The 18,409-nt window shown below is 37.5% G+C and overlaps 1 protein-coding gene across 3 annotated transcripts in view; it reads right to left on the reverse strand.

Annotated features, from left to right (window-relative positions):
- The window catches only part of golim4 (golgi integral membrane protein 4), a 72,401-nt gene that overhangs the window by 42,266 nt on the left and 11,726 nt on the right, over nt 1-18,409 (reverse strand). For all 3 annotated transcript variants that reach the window (XM_008106063.3, XM_008106064.3, XM_003218161.4), the window contains exon 2: nt 1,094-1,168. In XM_008106063.3, the coding sequence (XP_008104270.1) occupies nt 1,094-1,168 (75 nt within the window). The remainder of the gene's footprint in view (nt 1-1,093; nt 1,169-18,409) is intronic.

An 18,409-nucleotide genomic window follows, 5' to 3' on the forward strand; every position in this document is an offset into this window, starting at 1 on the left:
ATCAGGGTCATTATTAGAGATGAATGCAAAAAAGACACCAACTGCAGTCAATAACAAAGAAAAGCCTCAGGTAAAACTCTTCAAGCAGGAAAGGAGAGATGAGAAGCAAATGTACAAGTTTACAGTACAGTGTTCCCTCACTACTTCGCGGTTCGCTTTTCACACCCTCACTGTTTTGAGGTTTTTAAATAAACACTAAAATAATAGTATAAATCATAAAATAATATTATAAATCCTTCTTTCTACTTCCTTCCTCAGGAGAAGCCAAAGGAAGGAAGGAAGGAAGGAAGGAAGGAAGGAAGGAAGGAAGGAAGGAAGGAAGGAAGGAAGGAAGGAAGGAAGGAAGGGGAAGCTGAAGGGAGAGAAAAGGAGACTGAAGCAGCTTTGTTTTTGCCTCACAAGGCATGCGCGTGCTTGAGAGGCGAGAAGGGGACAGAGACACTACCTGCCAGTGAGATTGTAAACAACACAAATATAGCATTCCTACTTCACGGATTTTCCCTTTTCGCTGGTGGTCCTGGAACGTAACCCCCGTCATAAGTGAGGAAACATTGTACATAGAGTTAGAACCCTGAATATAACTGTTCAGCTACTTGTGTGCAGATTCCAGGAGAGCTAATATAATAAGAAATACAGAGAAACAGAAGATGACAACAAAAAAGGAAAAACCAGAGAACGCTTTCACAAGATTTAAAAAAATCAAAGGGAAATTTAAACCGAGGGAAGGAAACATATTATATCATCAAACAGAAATAAAAAGACAATGGAAATAGAACACGGAGGAACTATATAAAAGAGATGAAAGCATGACAGATTCAGTCAAAGAATCATTTTAAAGGAAGTGAAGTGGGAAGCTACACTCAGGGCACTTGGGAGAGAAAAATTACCAAGAACAGCAGGTATACCAGTAGAGCTGCTTCAAACTACAGAGAATTCACATTCCACACCAAAGTATCTCAGAAGAAAATCATCTTGTGTTTTATAGAATACAACAAAGCCTTTGCTTGCATCAGTCATGAAAAACTTTGAATTGCTCATAAAGAAATGGGTGTGCTGCAACATTTGATTGTCCATTTGAAATGTAAAATGTTACCTTCTTTTGCTTTCTTATGTTCAAGTCTCTCTTTTTGTAAAGATTTTTCCAGTCTTGACCGGTGTTCATACACAACTGGGGGGAAAAGGGAAAAAATAAGCATGTAAATAAAATAAGAGTCAGTTCTGGAGAGAAAAGTGCATGATGTTCTAAGTTTCAAGAGAATGGAATAAAAACATAGAAGATATTTCTGAAATGTATATTTAAGGATCAGAGAGAAAACGAACTCTCCCTTATTAGTTCCAATTCGATCTTTCAAGTTTCCATTAATTCAGTGGGTACAAATAACTGGATGTGTCCATTTACCATGAACAACAGCTTAACTCTCCTCCTCCTTACAATATCCTCAAAGTAACCTGTGAGGTAGGCTAAATTGTGAATATGTGACCAACTCCAACTTCCTTGGCTCAATAGAAGGTTGTAGCCACTAAATCACAGCCCAAACACTATACCAGCCTAATTCCAATAAAATTATAGTTCATTTTTGGAAGAAAGCATATCCATTCTGAGGTTCAGGTAGCAGAGTCTTTAAGCAACCAAGAGTTTTAGGTACTAGTTAATAACTGTTAGTTGGTATTTGATAGAGATTGCTACAATGACTTTGATAAAGCACGCCAATATATCTTGATATGTTTTAATACTTGGCCTTTATCTGCAGTCCTTATATCATCTGCTGTTTTGTTCCCTTGCAGTTTGTACCAATTTAGCAGAGATTAGTGCTTTGAAAGAGCTCTGAAGTAAAAACAGCTCAAAGAGTGTTCCTTGAGTCAGCAGCCTTGAGTAGTAGAGGGCTCTCTGCTTCCTAGTATGTACACCAGGGTAGCAGCCAGCAAACAAAAGGAGACCAGATAAGAAAAAAAAAGTAAAAAAAATTATAAAAAATCTTTGGAAACCTGGAGCACTGCAAGCCTTCCAGCCAGCTGGGAAGAAAGCAGTTTGAGGCAAGCAGAGATTCAGCAATGTGATCCTCTTCTTACCTTCCCTCCTTCAAGGGAGGCTTAGGCTTAGGTGTTTTCCAAACAGTTGCCGATAAAATCTTTAAAACTGCATTAGCTTCATATGAACAGTCTTTAGTAAAAGCAAGGAGTTCAAGGGCAACAGTCTTCAATTAAAATTGAGAGTTTAAGATAATATAAAAGCAATAAGATAACAGCTTCAGAACTTGCCCTTGAGCTCGGCTGACGCTGCTCCTCCCGTTGCTCCACCGCCTCAAAACATTTTGCTGCCTGAAGTGAAGCATATTTGTCCTTTCTATGTCTCAGGTCAAAATTTTGGCTTATTCTAATAATAGATCCAGTGCTAGCTGAAGCACACAACTGTGTACAGCTATATGGCAACGCTAGCCGTGAGAGTATCTCACGAGAGTATTTAAGGATCAGAGAGAAAACGAACTCTCCCTTATTAGTCCCAATTCGATCTTTCAAGTTTCCATTAATTCAGTGGGTACGAATAACTGGATGTGTCCATTTACCATGAACAACAGCTTAACTCTCCTCCTCCTTACAATATCCTCAAAGTAACCTGTGAGGTAGGCTAAATTGTGAATATGTGACCAACTCCAACTTCCTTGGCTCAATAGAAGGTTGTAGCCACTAAATCACAGCCCAAACACTATACCAGCCTAATTCCAATAAAATTATAGTTCATTTTTGGAAGAAAGCATATCCATTCTGAGGTTCAGGTAGCATAAATTCAGCTAAATCATGGATGGGGAAAGTGAATTTCCCAATGCCCTTTGGAAAACCTACTTTCCCAATGGGAACAAAGATGTTGCAAGAGTTTTAGGTGTTGCCTGGAAATGAGGCATGGATCTCAAGCAAACCTTGCCTGCATGCATCCTTGACATCAAAAGGAAAGATTCACCAATAATTTCTGGTATATCTCTCCCCTCTTTTCTTTTACAGGGAATATGTCATAAAAAAAACAAAGCCCATCCAAATCTAGATGTGTAGTGATGGTTCACCATCCAAAAGACACAAAACAATTTGGTACTTCTGGAACATGGCTATACAGCCCGGAAAACATACAATAACCCTGTGATCCCGGCCATGAAAGCCTTCGACAATACACAAAACAATTTATTATTATCACCGTCTTTCCACCATCCTTTTCATGGTGTGTGCCAGATGTTAATCAGTGGAAATTTAGATAATCAGTTATTCAGATTCTATCCACAAATTTAGGAATCAGGGAAGTACAATCAAATACTGGAGTGTGTCAAGAGTTCAAAGTGATGTCAAATGTGACGGAGGTGTAAGAGATGTGAATACCTAACACCACTGCCAAAATTCCAGTGGAGACTAGCCATTTTGGCACAGCAAGATAATATTTCCAATCCCCCTCTCCAGTTTGAGCCTGAGACCTCTAATTGTGTATTACTGCCATTGTGGTGTCTGTGATTTGTGTAAAATACACTTCTCATAAAACTCCAGTCTCTCTACAAGGCTAGTATCTTTTTCCCTTTATAAAGTTATGTTAACAAATACAACAAGCAGAAGAAGAATGCAAAGATTCCAACAATCCACCCAGGATTCTTGTACTTTATAACTACAAAGCAACTGTTAATCATATTTTCCAACACCGAGAACAACCAAAAAATACCCAACCCAATAGCTTGTGTTCAGGACACTTTTCAAAATTTACATCATTTGCTTTGTGAAGACAAATCAAGGTAGGATTTACATCAGTAAATCAGAATTCAATGCTGATTCCTATGGTAATTGGAAAACTGTAGTCCTAAATTTGTGGAAACCTGCTTAGTAATGCAATAGATTGTGTTTAACTTTCCTTTCAGATCAAAAGGTGCACATATTTAAAAGAAAACAAGATGTTTTTGATAATCTAAAAGCTCTTGGCCTCTGAATGATGTCTCCTGCCTGGTATTTTTTTAACAACTGTCAACCATATGCAGTCCAATAGTGGCATATTATGACCACCCAGATCCCTTCCCTTTGTAAGAGTAATGGAAATACCACATAAAATGGAGAAGCACTTTTTTGCAATAACGTAGATTGTTTCATGGCTTCAAAAGATTGAACCATGGCTTCATTTTCCCCTCCAGCTCTGTCAGCTGGGAGAAGATGGCTTATGCATTTCCAAAATGTATACAAGCCAACTGATCAAGAAAGCAAAAGAATGTTGAGTGTTGATATTATAAATAAGTCAATGTGTGCCCAAAGGATGAATAAATGGTGACGGACATCAAAATGTGGTCAATATCCACAAAATGATACGGTAATAAATCACACACACATGCAAAAGAATTTTCAATCTCATTATGCATGTTTTTTCTAATGTAGCACAAGAAATAAATGTAATAGAACAAAGTAGGGGAAAAATATAGGCTCTCTCTTCAACATGGTTGCATTTGCACATCTCTTCAAGCTAGAGGAAAAATTATGTGGCCATCTAGATGTTTTGGGGCTACAACTCCCAACAGATGTATCCAGCAGAGGCACTGGTGAGGTGCAGTCCGAAAGCATCTCGAGGACTTCACAATTTCAATTGCTGTATTAAGACATGATTCAGGTTATCCATAATTTGTTGCTTTAACCACAGATTGTTCCAGAAATGACCAAACAAACTAGTTAATTTCCTAATTTCTGGACTGTTCCCTCTTCTCTGCATATTTCAGGGTAGACACCTAAGAAAACAAGGCAAGGAAAAGCTAAAGTCTTGGTATGAATGTGCACAACCATCATGGTTTAAACATGGCAGACTTCATGATCTATCAACAAACTATGGTTTCTAACTGATTTTTAAAAAGATTTTTAAAAAGAGAATTTGTTTGTAAAGAGTAGTTCAGGAAGACTGGGCTAGAATTCAACAAACCATAACCTGGTTTGTTAAATGTGAACTGAACTGCAAAGTCTGGCCCCTTCTATACTGCCATAAAATTCAGATTATCAAAGCAAATAATCTGGATTTTATATGGCAGTGTAGAAGGGTCCTATGACACTGTGTGCACAATTCACTCTGTGATTTCAAGGGATACTCTATCACTACAGAAGTATGAACTATATAAGATACTAGCTGTGCCCAGCCACATGTTGCTGTGGCAAAGTGTGGTGGTAAGGGAAATAAAGTATTGAGGAATTGGTGGTAGTTAGTATACATTATTTCCTAAAGCTTATGAATATACAATATTTCTGATTGTTCCTTTATTATGTGTTGGAGGCAAGTATGAATGCTGCAATTAGCCAGAATTATTAGTATGTAATGGCCATTCAGCTTCAAAGCCTGGCTGCTTCCTCCCTGGGGAATCTTTTGTTGGGAGGTGTTAGCTGTGCCTGATTGTTTCATGTCTGGAATTGCCCTGTTTTCAGAGTGTTGTCTTTTATTTACTGTTCTGATTTTAGAGTTTAATATTTGGAACCAGATTGTTTTCATTTTCATGGTTCACAGCAACACAGTAATAATAATAATAATAATAATAATAATAATAATAATAATAATAATAATAATAATAAATAATGACACACTACTTTTCTCCCTCCTCAGCTTCCTCCCTGGGGGAATTCTTTGTTGGGAGGTGTTAGCTGGCCCAGATTGTTTCCTATCTGGAATTCCCCTGTTTTCAGAGTGTGGTTCTGTTTTCAGAGTGTGTCCTGATTTTAGATTATATCGTTCTGTTTTATTATATTACAGTAATTTTTATATATTATATTTATAATCTTAAATTATTTTCTTTGAACTGGATTATATGAGGCCCCTTCTACACAACTGTAAAATATCCACATTGAACTGGATTATATGGCTGTGTGGACTCAAGATAATCCAATTCAAAGCAGATACTGTGGATGATCTGCCTTGGCATTCTGGGTTATATAGCTGTGTGGAAGGGCCTTGAATCTACACTGCCATATAATCCAGTTCAAATCAGATAATCTGTATTTTATAGGCAGTGTGGAAGAGGCGGTTGCTAGGACACGAAGTGAGGCTAAAGGGGGTGGGGCCAACCCTTCTAACTGGCAGCCAAGAGGTGGAGAACGACTTTGTAATTTGGTCTATTTTTCTAGGTCTTTTTTATTGAAAGACTGTCACGACCCAGGCTGCAGAGCACCAATAACCATACAGAGAGGCCAGAATCTATCTAATATCTTTATTGAGGAAATATATAAAGTTAGTAAAAACAAGTGTATGAAATAGTCCAGAAGTAGACCTTTCAGGAAAGGTCAAAATTAGTCCAAAGAAACAATGTCCAATATGAAATATTAAGGTCCAAAGTTGTAATCCAATAACCGAAACACTCACTTTGCCAAGCAAAGTGAGGGGAGATGACAAGGTCCTTTAGTCCATGAAACTTGAGCAAGGCTAGGAAGTAACTTGATTCTTGGAACACAAGGCTTGATTCAAGGCAACAAGAAAACGAGGAGCAAGAACAAGATCAGTGGTAATTACTTGGCGAGGTCCGGGAACAAGGCAAGGTCCGGGGAGCAAACAAGGCTGGAAACGAAGGCTTGGAACAGGAACAAAGGCTTGGAAGCGGGAGTAGCTGTCCACACACGCTACTCCAGTAGCTGACGAATTGACTCCGCAAGATTCCAAACGGGGCAAGGAACCTAAATAGGCCTCGTATTCCCACCAAAGAACACTTCTCTGGGGAAACCAGAACCGAAAGTCAATCTCTGTGTCCAGATGTATGACTCCCTAAAATTTCTCATGAAAGCAGGCTTAATCATCTGAATGCTTTGCTGCAATTCTCAGGCTTCTGCGATTAGCCTGCTGCACTCCTTTTTGCTGTAGATAATAATTACGGCGAGAAAATGGGGGAGATTTTGACTCCGGGCTTGTTTGGCAGATTTCTGGAAGACAAACATCCTGCAGGTGCGAGGGCTCCAATTCTGGCTGGGAAAGTTCCCTTTCTGGCTGAAATGGTGGAAAACCCAAGTTTTCCTCTTCATCTGCCACAACAGCACTAGGAACGGGACTACATGGCCCATGAGTCATCACAAAGACATAGATTGGATGACTATGTCTTTTGTGGCCAAATTTGGTGTGATTTGGTTCAGTGATTTTGTCGTTTACTCCATGGGAAAAACATACATTACATTTTTATATATATAGATGATTTTATCTACTTTCTCAGTTGGCCATTACATAAATCAATAGAGGTTAGGGCAGGTATCAACATACCCATCATGATCACACACTACTTCAAGGATCAGAGGCAGCATAAATAGGAACCAACAAACAATAGCAAGAAAGGGCCAGTGGACTCGTGCCTTGCTTCAAAGCTTCAAAATATTATCTGATTGGCCAGCATAGGAAACAGAATATTAGACTCCCAGGCAATTGGTCAGATGCAACATCGCTTATGGCCATGTGCCTGAACAACTATAACCACTAACTGCAATTTGCAACATTCCAAAAAAAGAGGATAATTATTCCTTCCTTCCTTTATCCATCCTGTTGATTTCAGTGAAGCCAACTGACTATGAGTATGACTGCAATCACAAGTTATTATATCCCATCTTCAAAGAAAAAAATCATTCCATTTACAAGCAGAGCAGCTGTCTGAATTAAGACAGGACCATGGAAGATTTACACGGTCCTATCTTAATTTAAACAGCTGTTCAGCTTGTCCTAAACTCCATGAAACATTTCCATCCTTGCTATCTTAAATGAAAAAGAAGCTGACTGCAATGGTCTGATGTTGTTATGCTTCCAGGTCTTCATATCTGGAACATTTTCAATAAAGCAACAAATAGATCATTCTATTCTATGAAGTGCCATTTCCAGATCAAAACACTCACTTCGTCCTCTAGCTTCAACTTCCTTGATGTCACTTGGATATTTATAAATAAGCCATGAAAACAATATTTTACCAAATCAATTAACCTAACAGTCAGTGTTAAATTACTGCAACTGTTCAAGAAAGAAAATTACTGTGGAATGGTGATTTCTCTCTCTGCAAACAGCTGGGGAAGAGAGGTTGAGAATTACAGTAGTTGGCTCTTCTGAAACTGTTGACCTCCAAGTCACAGCAATTTAAACCACTACTATAGTTATGGATGATAGGAGCTGTAGTACAACACTTGTGGGGGGCTGCATATTCTCACCTTTGGCATAAACAAGAGGCTTATACATAAGAGTAGTATTTTCTGTCTAATCTCTATTTTGTTTACAATGAGCTCATGGCAAATGATCCTGAGTTTTCATGGACTTCTTAACCAAGTCTAATTTTGACCTTTCACTACATAAATTGTGTACTTGAAAGTGAGTTATAGGTCCATCTCTCTAAAGCCTAAAGTAGTAAGAATAAAAATAACAACAAAACAATCCTAAGAGTCCTGTAGCACCTTAAAATAGTATGAAATTTATTATACGAGTAACATATCCAGGCATCACATTAACTCTATTTTTTTTTTGCTTTAACACAAACACAGCTATCCTTCTAATAAAGAATTATTTAATAAGAATATTTTTTGTGCTGTGAACATTCTAAAAAAATCAGGTTAAAAAAATTCAGCCTTTAGAAAATTGCTAACTCATTACATCACTTGGAAATGATATTGCTGTAGCTTCCAAGTGTTACAGAATGGGGAATAACAAAGCCAATAAAATTAAATTTTACTTTTTATTGCTTTTACTTTTTTTTTTTTTAGAAAAACAAGAGAAGTAGAATTCTAAGTAAACATCAATGCTATCTTAATGAAGATGTGTAGCTTCATCTAGCTGTTTGTATGTGTGCTTACAAAACAGACCCACTTTACAAGCAAAATCAGTTTTCCTCTGAAAAATTTCCACTTGGCAGAAAGAGCTCTTGAAAACTAAGAGCTTATTCATCACTTCTGGAGTCTATCTTTTCCATTCTAAAATGGATTGGCTCAGTTGTTCATCAAACGGACATTATTAAGAACTTCTGTACTGCAGATTCATATGATTAGTATAATTCTTATATCTGATAACGAACACAGAGAGTAGGTAGACTGCCTTTCCTTTTCCAAAGCATCAAATTGGTGTGACTTTAGGAAAGAAAAGATTTGAAATTTTCATGGAAGACAGGTTTATTGATGGTATTTAGCTACAGAAGCCTTATTCAGGGGAAGGGGACAACTTATTTTCAGGTTCTTAAGACAAACAACATCACTAACATACATCCTGTATCCCTGAAGGAAAAAGATTCCGGTATTCTCTTGGGGTGAACAGGCTGGCTGCTGTTGGTGACAGAAACCACAATGCAACAAGAAAGAGCCTTATCGAGTCAATGGGACTTCAGTTAGCCATAACCATAGCCTCTTTCATTGCAATGAATGAGGTGGACTCCAACGGAGTCTTCCTAAATTACAGGTTCAAGAGCCAACATGGCATAATGCTACAACAGCAGGATTTTGACCCTAGAGACTAGGGTTTCTATCTCTGCTCTTAGCCGTGGAAACCTACTGAGTGACCATGGGCAAGATTCACTTTCCTGTCAAACCCCTCTGAAAAAAATCTTGCCAAAAATCACCTTAGTATCAGTGTAAGTAAGAAATGACGTGAAGGTACACAACCACCACCATAAGTATTACCTCTGCCACTAGCCTCCATGAAAAACCTCCCCATGTGGCAGGGTATTAGAAGTGGCAAACTTCCTATCACCTCCCCAAACTTTCTCCACAAAGTCAACATCACTCTACTCTCCCTATAAGCAGGGACTACAGCTGTTGTATTTTCCTTTTTAGTGTGAAAAAGGGTGACTCCTTCCCATTCTGAGATAGTCAAAAGTAGGAACAGGACCACTGCTGAACCCTCCTTTTTGGGGGGCATATGGATTGAAGAGGAGAATGTCATAGATTTATGAGGTACTGGCATGACTGGTGCTGCATCCTCCTCCTTTACGGAAGTACTGGTACAGTAGAGTCTTACTTATCCAACATAAACAGGCCGGAAGAATGTTGGATAAACGAATATGTTGGATAATTAGGAGGGATTAAGGAAAAGCATATTAAACATCAAATTAGGTTATGTTTTTACAAATTAAGCACCAAAACATCATGTTATAAAATAAATTTGACAGAAAAAGTAGTTCAATATTCAGTAATGCTATGTAGTAATTACTGTATTTACGAATTTAACATCAAAGCATCACAATGTATTGAAAACATTGACTACAAAAATGCGTTGGATAATCCAGAACATTGGATAAGTGAGTCTTGGATAAGTGAGACTCTACTGTAGATGGTAATACTGCTGCAGGATTCTTCTTTAAATATGGGTATGAGAACTGCAGCCACAGCTATCTTGTTTTCTGCCCCCTTCTTGGACGAGAGTGGTGCTTATTATCATTACACTTTCTTCTAGAAGTGCAAGTGCAAGTGGCTGATGTAGCACTTTGCTTCCTGCATCAGGAGGGGGGTGGGCTGAATTTTTTTTTCCATTTGTGAGGGACCAATCACATACAGGTGTCTAATGGTGACAACTGTTTCTTTTCTTCTTTTCTGGAAACACTCAGGAAATCAGCAAAATGTCATTGTGTGACACTGATCTAGAAAATGCTGCCTAGGACCATATGAATGCGATTCTATCAATATTACATGTACTCAGAAGTCAGTCATAATGTTTAATAAGATTTTGCTCAAGGCCGCAACTAAAAATTAAGAAAAATTAAATCAGACTTCCATCAAGTAAAAACTTGAAAGGGCTGCTACATCTATAAAGCATTGATACAGAAGCAATAATGGCATAACAGTCTATCAGTGATTGTTTGCCACATGCTCATCATGTTCGATCCCACTCTGGGATACCTGCATGTGATTCTGCATATGATCTAGCTATATAGAGGGGAGATCTTTAACAGGTTTCTCCTTTCCTAGGTAGCTGATTCATTACGGATGCTTTGTAAAACTGCCCCATTCTCTGAAAGACTGACAAGTCACTTTCATCAGTCACCAAATTCACTGAAATGACAGACAGAGAGGATTTAAAGCCTTGAATTGGTGTGTAGATATATGCAGTAAGAGATGAAATCATGAATGAGCCTGGGTGGTATTTGGGCTTTTACATCCCTCCTTGTCTCTAGTCACACAGTATTTCTCCTATCATATTGTAAAATTCTCACCTATTTTGCTTTTTTTCTTGATATCTAAAAAGAATAGGCCATGTGTAAGTGCACTTGAAGCCATTTCCCTCCATGGCTCCTATTGAAGACTGGAAGATACGAAATAGACATATGAAATGTTTAACATATTTTTATTTAAGAACAGCCTTCAACAATCCTTTTCTTGTAATACTTATGGTGCGTTTTTGTCTGGCAATCTGTTTCATGACAAATTATCCTTGATGCACTACCAGAACTCGTTTTCTAAGGAATTAGAAAGTTGCCCAATCTTTAAAATATTAAAGCACACTTCCAAAACTTACTGAGATACTAGCAATTTTCTTGCTCTTATCTTTGTCTCCAGCAAATTACAGCCAGACAGGAAACCTCAGAGAGAGAGATGGTTACTAATATCTGAAACTGCTAAAAACAGTTCCTTGGGGTAATTTTGATATAAGATTATGCTTGTTCTTTTCCCCTTTTCTTGAAGTCAAAATATTCAAGGGATATTTTTATTGTTAAAACTGATTAGATACTTGGGTAAGAATTCATATTATTCGAGATAAAAGGCAGCACCCACAGACTATTTTTGGGAAGTATGAAAAGCAGAAAAAACACATGTCCAAATCTTTTTGAGAGTGCAGGACTAGGAGTACTGCCTGCTGTAGCCAGACTAATATACAAGCTCAGTTAAGAAATTATCTGACAAAGAAGCTCCTTTTTACAGTCTTTGTATGCCCACCGAACCACTCTTTTTCTCCTCATCTTCAGTAAGGAAGGCTTTTTAAAAATGCAATCAACATTAGAGGGGTGGAGATAAGCAGAGACTTGGATAAGGTCACAGATTGTCTTCAGTAAACAATGAAATAAAGCCTGAGCTGGGAAACAATAGGCTTCTATCCTAGCTGACTCTACTGTAGGTGTGCAGACTACCTGCAATGGGCAAAGTAAACACCACCTGTCTCCAGAATTTCTCACTAAGGATTCAAGAACAGTGACACAAAGAGAAAAAGGGAAATCAGTTTGGGCATCAATATAGAAATCATAAGAAAACTGGACACTGGTGAAAGAAAGAAAAAGAATCACCCCTGGATGCATTTTGGAAGAATCTTTCAAGTAGTGTCTGCAGAAGGATCAAATGTTTTTGCTTAGTTCTGTTTGGTCTGCTCAATTAGACTGTGCACATTTTTAGTTTTAATAAAATATTTGCTAAAATATATGAAACAACTTCTCTTTTTTGTTGTATATCTTTGTTCTTTCCTAATTACATGTACCTCCAGTACCAAATTTTCTCTTAAAGAAGATATGCCTAGGAACATATCTACATTGTTGATTGAGTTAAGTCACATACCACACCGATCCAAACAACTAATATAGACACAGGGTCTATTCCCATCCCAATTTGCACTTCCAAGAATTTGCAGCACTTTATCAGTCACCTCGTGTTTACAATATTTATATGGTGAACCTTACCCAGTCTACTTTTACAACCTCTCCGTTTTAATCCATGTTTTTATTAGTTCTTGTCATTTGTTTTTATTGGCATGTTTAAATTTTTATAATTGTGCATGTTCTTTGTCTATTGTTGTGTTTTATATTGCTATTGTTTTTATTCGGGCTTGGCCCCATGTAAGCCGCCCTGAGTCCCCTTTGGGGAGATAGAGGCGGGGTATAAAATAAAGTTGTTGTTGTTGTTGTTGTTGTTGTTATTATTATAATTATTATTATATTCTGATTCTGAAAGCAAATGAGCACAACAAATTATATATATACTAGCTGTGCCCGGCCACGCGTTGCTGTGGCGAAGTCTGGTGGTATGGGAAATAAAGTATTGAGGAATTGGTGGTAGTTAAGGTAAAGGGTAAACGTTTTCCTCGGACATTAAGCCCAGTCATGTATGATTCTGGGGGTTGGTGCTCATCTCCATTTCTAAGCCGAAGAGCCGTCGTTGTCTGTAGACTCCTCCAAGGTCATGTGGGATGACTGCATGGAGCGCCGTTACCTTCCCACCGGAGCAGTACCTATTGATGCACTCACATTTACATGTTTTTGAACTTCTGGGTTGGCAGAAGCTGGGGCTAACAGTGGGAGCTCTGTCAGTTCCCCCAATTCAAACCTGCGGCCTTTCGGTCCAGAAGTTCAGCAGCTCAGCGCTTTAACATGCTGTGCCATCAGGGGACATTGTTTCCTAAAGGTTGTGAATATGCAATATTTCTGATTGTTTTTTTTTTGTCTGTTGGAGGCAAGTATGAATGCTGCAATTAGGAAAAATGATTAGGATGTAATGGCCTTGCAGATTTAAAGCCTAGCTGTTTCCTCCCTGAGTGATTTGTTTGTTGGGAGGTGTTAGCTGGCCCTGATTGTTTCCTGTCTGGAATTACCTTGTTTTCAGAGTGGTGTTGTTTGCGATATTTTATATGCTTCTACTGTCTGTGGCCCTGAGAAAACAGAGGATTGGCCAGACTTTGATGATGGGAATCCTTTGTTGGGAGGTGTTAGCTGGCCCTGATTGTTTTCTGTGTGGAATTCCCCTATTTTCAGAGTGTTGTTCTTTATTTAGTGTTCTGATTTTAGAGATTGTATTGTTCTGTTTTATTATACCACATTAATTTTTATATATTCTGATTTTAGTGTTTTTGAATACTTGGAGCCAGATTGTATTCATTTTCACGGTTGACCGCAACACAATAATAATAATAATAATAATAATAATAATAATAATAAGGATAGTAATGATAGTAATAATAATGACTTTGGTAATACATAGTGCTTCACTGCCTTCTCAGCTTCCTTTCTGGAAGAATCCTTTCTTGGGAGGTGTTAGCTGGCCCTGATTGTTTCCTTTGTGGAATTTCCAATTTCCTTGCTTTATTTACTTTCTTTATTTCTTTATTTCTTTATTACTGTCCTGGTTTTAGAGATTATATTGTTCTGCATTATTCTATCCTAGAAATTATTTCATATCAAAGTAGAATCTCACTTATCCAACATTCGCTTATACAATGTTCTGGATTATCCAACACAGTCTGCCTTTTCATAATCAATGTTTTTGTAGTCAGTGTTTCAAATTCATTGTGATATTTTACTGGTAAATTTGTAAATACAGTACAGTAGAGTCTCACTTATCCAACATAAGTGGGCTGGCAAAATGTTGGATAACCGAATATGTTGGATAATAAGGAGGCGTTAAGGAAAATCCTATTAAATATCAAATTAGGTTATGATTTTACAAATGAAACACCAAAACATCATGTTAGACAACAAATTTGGCAGAAAAAGTAGTTCAATACGCAGTAATGCTATGTAGTAATTACTGTATTTATGAATTTAGCACCAAAATATCACGATATATTGAAAACATTGACTACAAAAATGCGTTGGATAATCCAGAACGTTGGATAAGCGAGTGTTGGATTAGTGAGACTCTACTGTAATTACTACATAGCATTACTGCGCATGGAACTACCTTTTCTGTCAAATTTGTTGTATAATATGATGTTTTGGTGCTTAATTTGTATAACGATTACCTAATTTGATGTTTAATCAGCTTTTCCTGAATCCCTTCTTATTATCCAACATATTCACTTATCCTGCCGGCCTGTTTATGTTGGATAAGTGAGACTCTACTGTATATTTCTAATCTTATATTATCTGCTCAGAACTGGATTATCTGAGGCCCCTTCTTCACAGCTGTATAAAATGCACACTGAAGTGGATTATATGGCAGTGTGGAGTCAAGATAATCCAGTGCAAAGCAGATAATATAAGATTATAAATGGGTTATATAGCTGTGTGGAAGGACCTTGAGTCTACACTGCCATATAATCCAGTGCAAATTAGATAATCTGTGGAAGAAGCCTCAGTGAGGCCTAAATCGGCCTGTCCCCTCACTGAAACCTGGCTGTCCCTTGGTTGCTAGGCAACAAAGTGGGCAGAGATTAGCCCTCTAAACTGGCAGCAATTGGATAAAAACAATTATTGCTCTCCCTCTAATTAGGACTTTATTTTTCTTTTCTTTTTGTTGTATCAACCTAGAGGCGTGGATGATGGGTTGTGTTGTCAAATTTCGAGGTTGGGGGGCCTGTAGTTTTGTTGTTTTGTCCACTGCCCTGATGCCATCACTCTTTTATATATATAGATAAATATTAAATGACATTTGGATATGCATTTTGCTTGCTCATAGTGCACACTTTCAATCTAATCCTATCTCGTATACTTTGAAGTTCTGAGTTTTCATCCCTTCACCACAGCAGATCATAGCTATTCTACACCATCACTGGGTTCATCTTTACTATGCTCAGTTTTATTCCCTGTTTTACCTATAGGGTTTAGGGGCACTTCTGCCCACTTGTGGAGACCTTCACTCATTCCAACAACAACAATAAGGGAGAAGCTGAGGAGAAGGTTATGGAGATCCTTGGAAACCACAAAAATAACTTTGTTGATCACATACAGACAGTGGACCATACTTTCCATACTTATGTTCTAAACATACCACTAACATACTTGTGACACAATCTTTGAGAGCTATCAATTTGTTACATTACTGCGATTTAATCCCTTTTTTCCAGTATCTGAAGGAAAAAGTTCTATGTCTCACATTCCACATCGAACCTACAAAAACTATTATAGTGCACACTAGGTATCCACTGGGATTTGGATCCAGAACTAAAAACCCCATGGATACTCAAGTCCTATTATATACAAAGATGTAGGGGTTTTTTTCTGGTGTGAGAGAATAGGTAATCTGCAAGGATGTTGCCCAGCGGATGACCAGATGTTTTGATGTTTTTATCACCCTTGTGGGAGGCTTCTCTCATGTCCCTGCATGGAGCTGGAGCTGACAGAGGGAGCTCATCCATGCATGATTGATGATCCTCCTTGAATTCGAACGCCAACCTTCAGGTCAGCAACTCAACATCAGTCCTGATAGCACAAAAGTTTAACCCACTGCTCCACTGTAGTAAAATGGGACAAATCACTAAAATGAGTGTTGAAGCGAGCCTACAGATATGTGAAATGGCAAGATGCTACAGAATGGCATCCTTATGCAGCAAGGTAGTGCTCTGAATGCAGCAAAAGTATGGTTTGCTTTTGGGGAATGTTATATATACATATACATACATACATACATACACACACACACACACATACACACACAGCTGTGGTTGGTTGAACTTATGGATGCAACACTCATGAATTTGGAGGGCTGGCTGCAATATCTGTTCTCTGTTCCAAGATGGCAGAAAATAATAGAACAAGCAATGGGACTTGAAAGAGGCTTGAAATACACCACTCATTTTCTTCATTATGTGCAGTGAATTTAGGTAAGAACTATTAACCTGATTTCATTAATTGTTCACAACTTGAGCATTCATCAGCAGTGCTTAAGACATGCTGTTTTCCTCTTGTAAAATTTAGAGGAAAGGTAATAAATTACATTACTGTCACAACTAATGGTGAACTCCAGCTCCGAACCACCTTTGAAGGAACTGATCTTCCCCATGGAGAATATTTCGTGAAATGTTTCTCCCTATTTTTCCAGCCACAAGTAAGGTTAAGAATTTCAAGAAGTTATTTTTCTTTACAAAAGAAATAATCAATTGAATCAAGAAGCTATTGATTGGTCGTTGTCCAATAATATTGTCATGGTTTTAATCTAAAACACTGTTCTTTAACTTTTGATCATTCAGTTCTTTTTCTATCTCAGCCCTCTGAATCCCTAACCATTGGCTTTGCTTTTTAAAATTAACATCCATCTGGAGAACTAAAGACTAACCACTGGTGAAATTCTGTCCATATTAATGCCTCATCTTCAACCTCATCATTCATATCATTTGACTCTAGTCCTCTGTAATGACAGTTTCTCATCAAAACTATGTACACCTCAACAGAGTATGAAAAGATCCATAAAAACAGATACAGGAATAATTCCATAAAAAACATTTTTTTCTGTCTTTAGTGTTCAGTTGCTGGCAGGAAAAAACAAGGAAGGAATGTGTAGGTTACAGCACAGATAATTTTTCATGGATTTGTCAATAAATTAGGATGCCTAATGAGTGTAATTAGTAAAGTGCTGATGACTGTCTGCATGGGATGCCAGACTTGAAGAACAATGCAATAATTAGTTTGTTAATTGGCTTCTTCCTCACTGACATTGAATTAGAACCTTTTAAATACTGGTTAAAAAAGAAAAGAAAAAAATTGGCTACAGCATAAACACTTTTTAAACTTTTTTTATAAAGGAGAATTATTAGAAGAGTTTAACTTCTTGAAATTTATTGCAGTAGCGTAGTATCTTTAAGAAACACCTACCCTGTTTCCCCTAAAATAAGACATGCCCAAAAAATAAGACCTAGTAGAGGTTTTACTGAATGGCTAAATATAAGGCCTCCCTTGAAAGTAAGACCTAGCAAAGTTTTTGTCTGGAAGCATGCCCACCAAACAGAACACCAGATCAGTAAATGTATGTACCATAGATTGTAGTACATGGAAATATTAGTAGTTACAAGAAATTCTTGATAGGATTCACAGTTTGTCTGGTTATGCTGGTTTATGATGACAACTACTGTACAGTATATAATAAATGTTCATTTTTTTGTCCAACAATAAATGTGAATTTTTCTTCATGGAAAAATAAGACATCCCCTGAAAATAAGACCTAGAGCATCTTTGGGAGCAAAAATTAATATAAGACACTGTCTTATTTTCGGAGAAACACGGTAGAAATCGATCAAATGAAACTATTCAGAAACACCAGTTTTTCATAACTTACTCAGATTATTGCGCTGCATTGTTGTGAATTTACTCAATGTAGTAATTTTAAGAAAAGGAACACAGATCAACTTGACTTGCCTACTGAACAACTGCCTACTGCCAGTTTTCATAAGTAGGTAGCTCACAGTATTATTTGCCTGTCAGATTATGGGATAGTACTTTGAATTCAACACTAGCTTTTCAGGAAAAAACCCCCTGATCTATGAGATTTTTTTTTAAAAAAAACTTTTACTTTTAAGAATTTTTGTTACTATTATTAGAATGGGTAGTTCAAAGCTCAAAAAATGGTCAGGTGAACACCTGCAAACATGTACAACTTTGCCGTAGCAGTCTAAGCAAATGACTACATGTTAGTTTTCCGGGAGGAAAAACTTAGGTCTTTATAAGACAATAGATGAGACTGATTTATCAGTCACTGGCAACCAAAATAATCTAACCACTGAAATGTTTTCTTATCTGTCCAATAGGACAACAGTTCTCATTTTAACTGACATTTTCACCTCCAAGAAAGCCAAGAA

Source organism: Anolis carolinensis, chromosome 3, assembly GCF_035594765.1.
Source record: "Anolis carolinensis isolate JA03-04 chromosome 3, rAnoCar3.1.pri, whole genome shotgun sequence".
In the NCBI taxonomy this organism is placed as follows: Eukaryota; Metazoa; Chordata; class Lepidosauria; order Squamata; family Dactyloidae; genus Anolis; species Anolis carolinensis.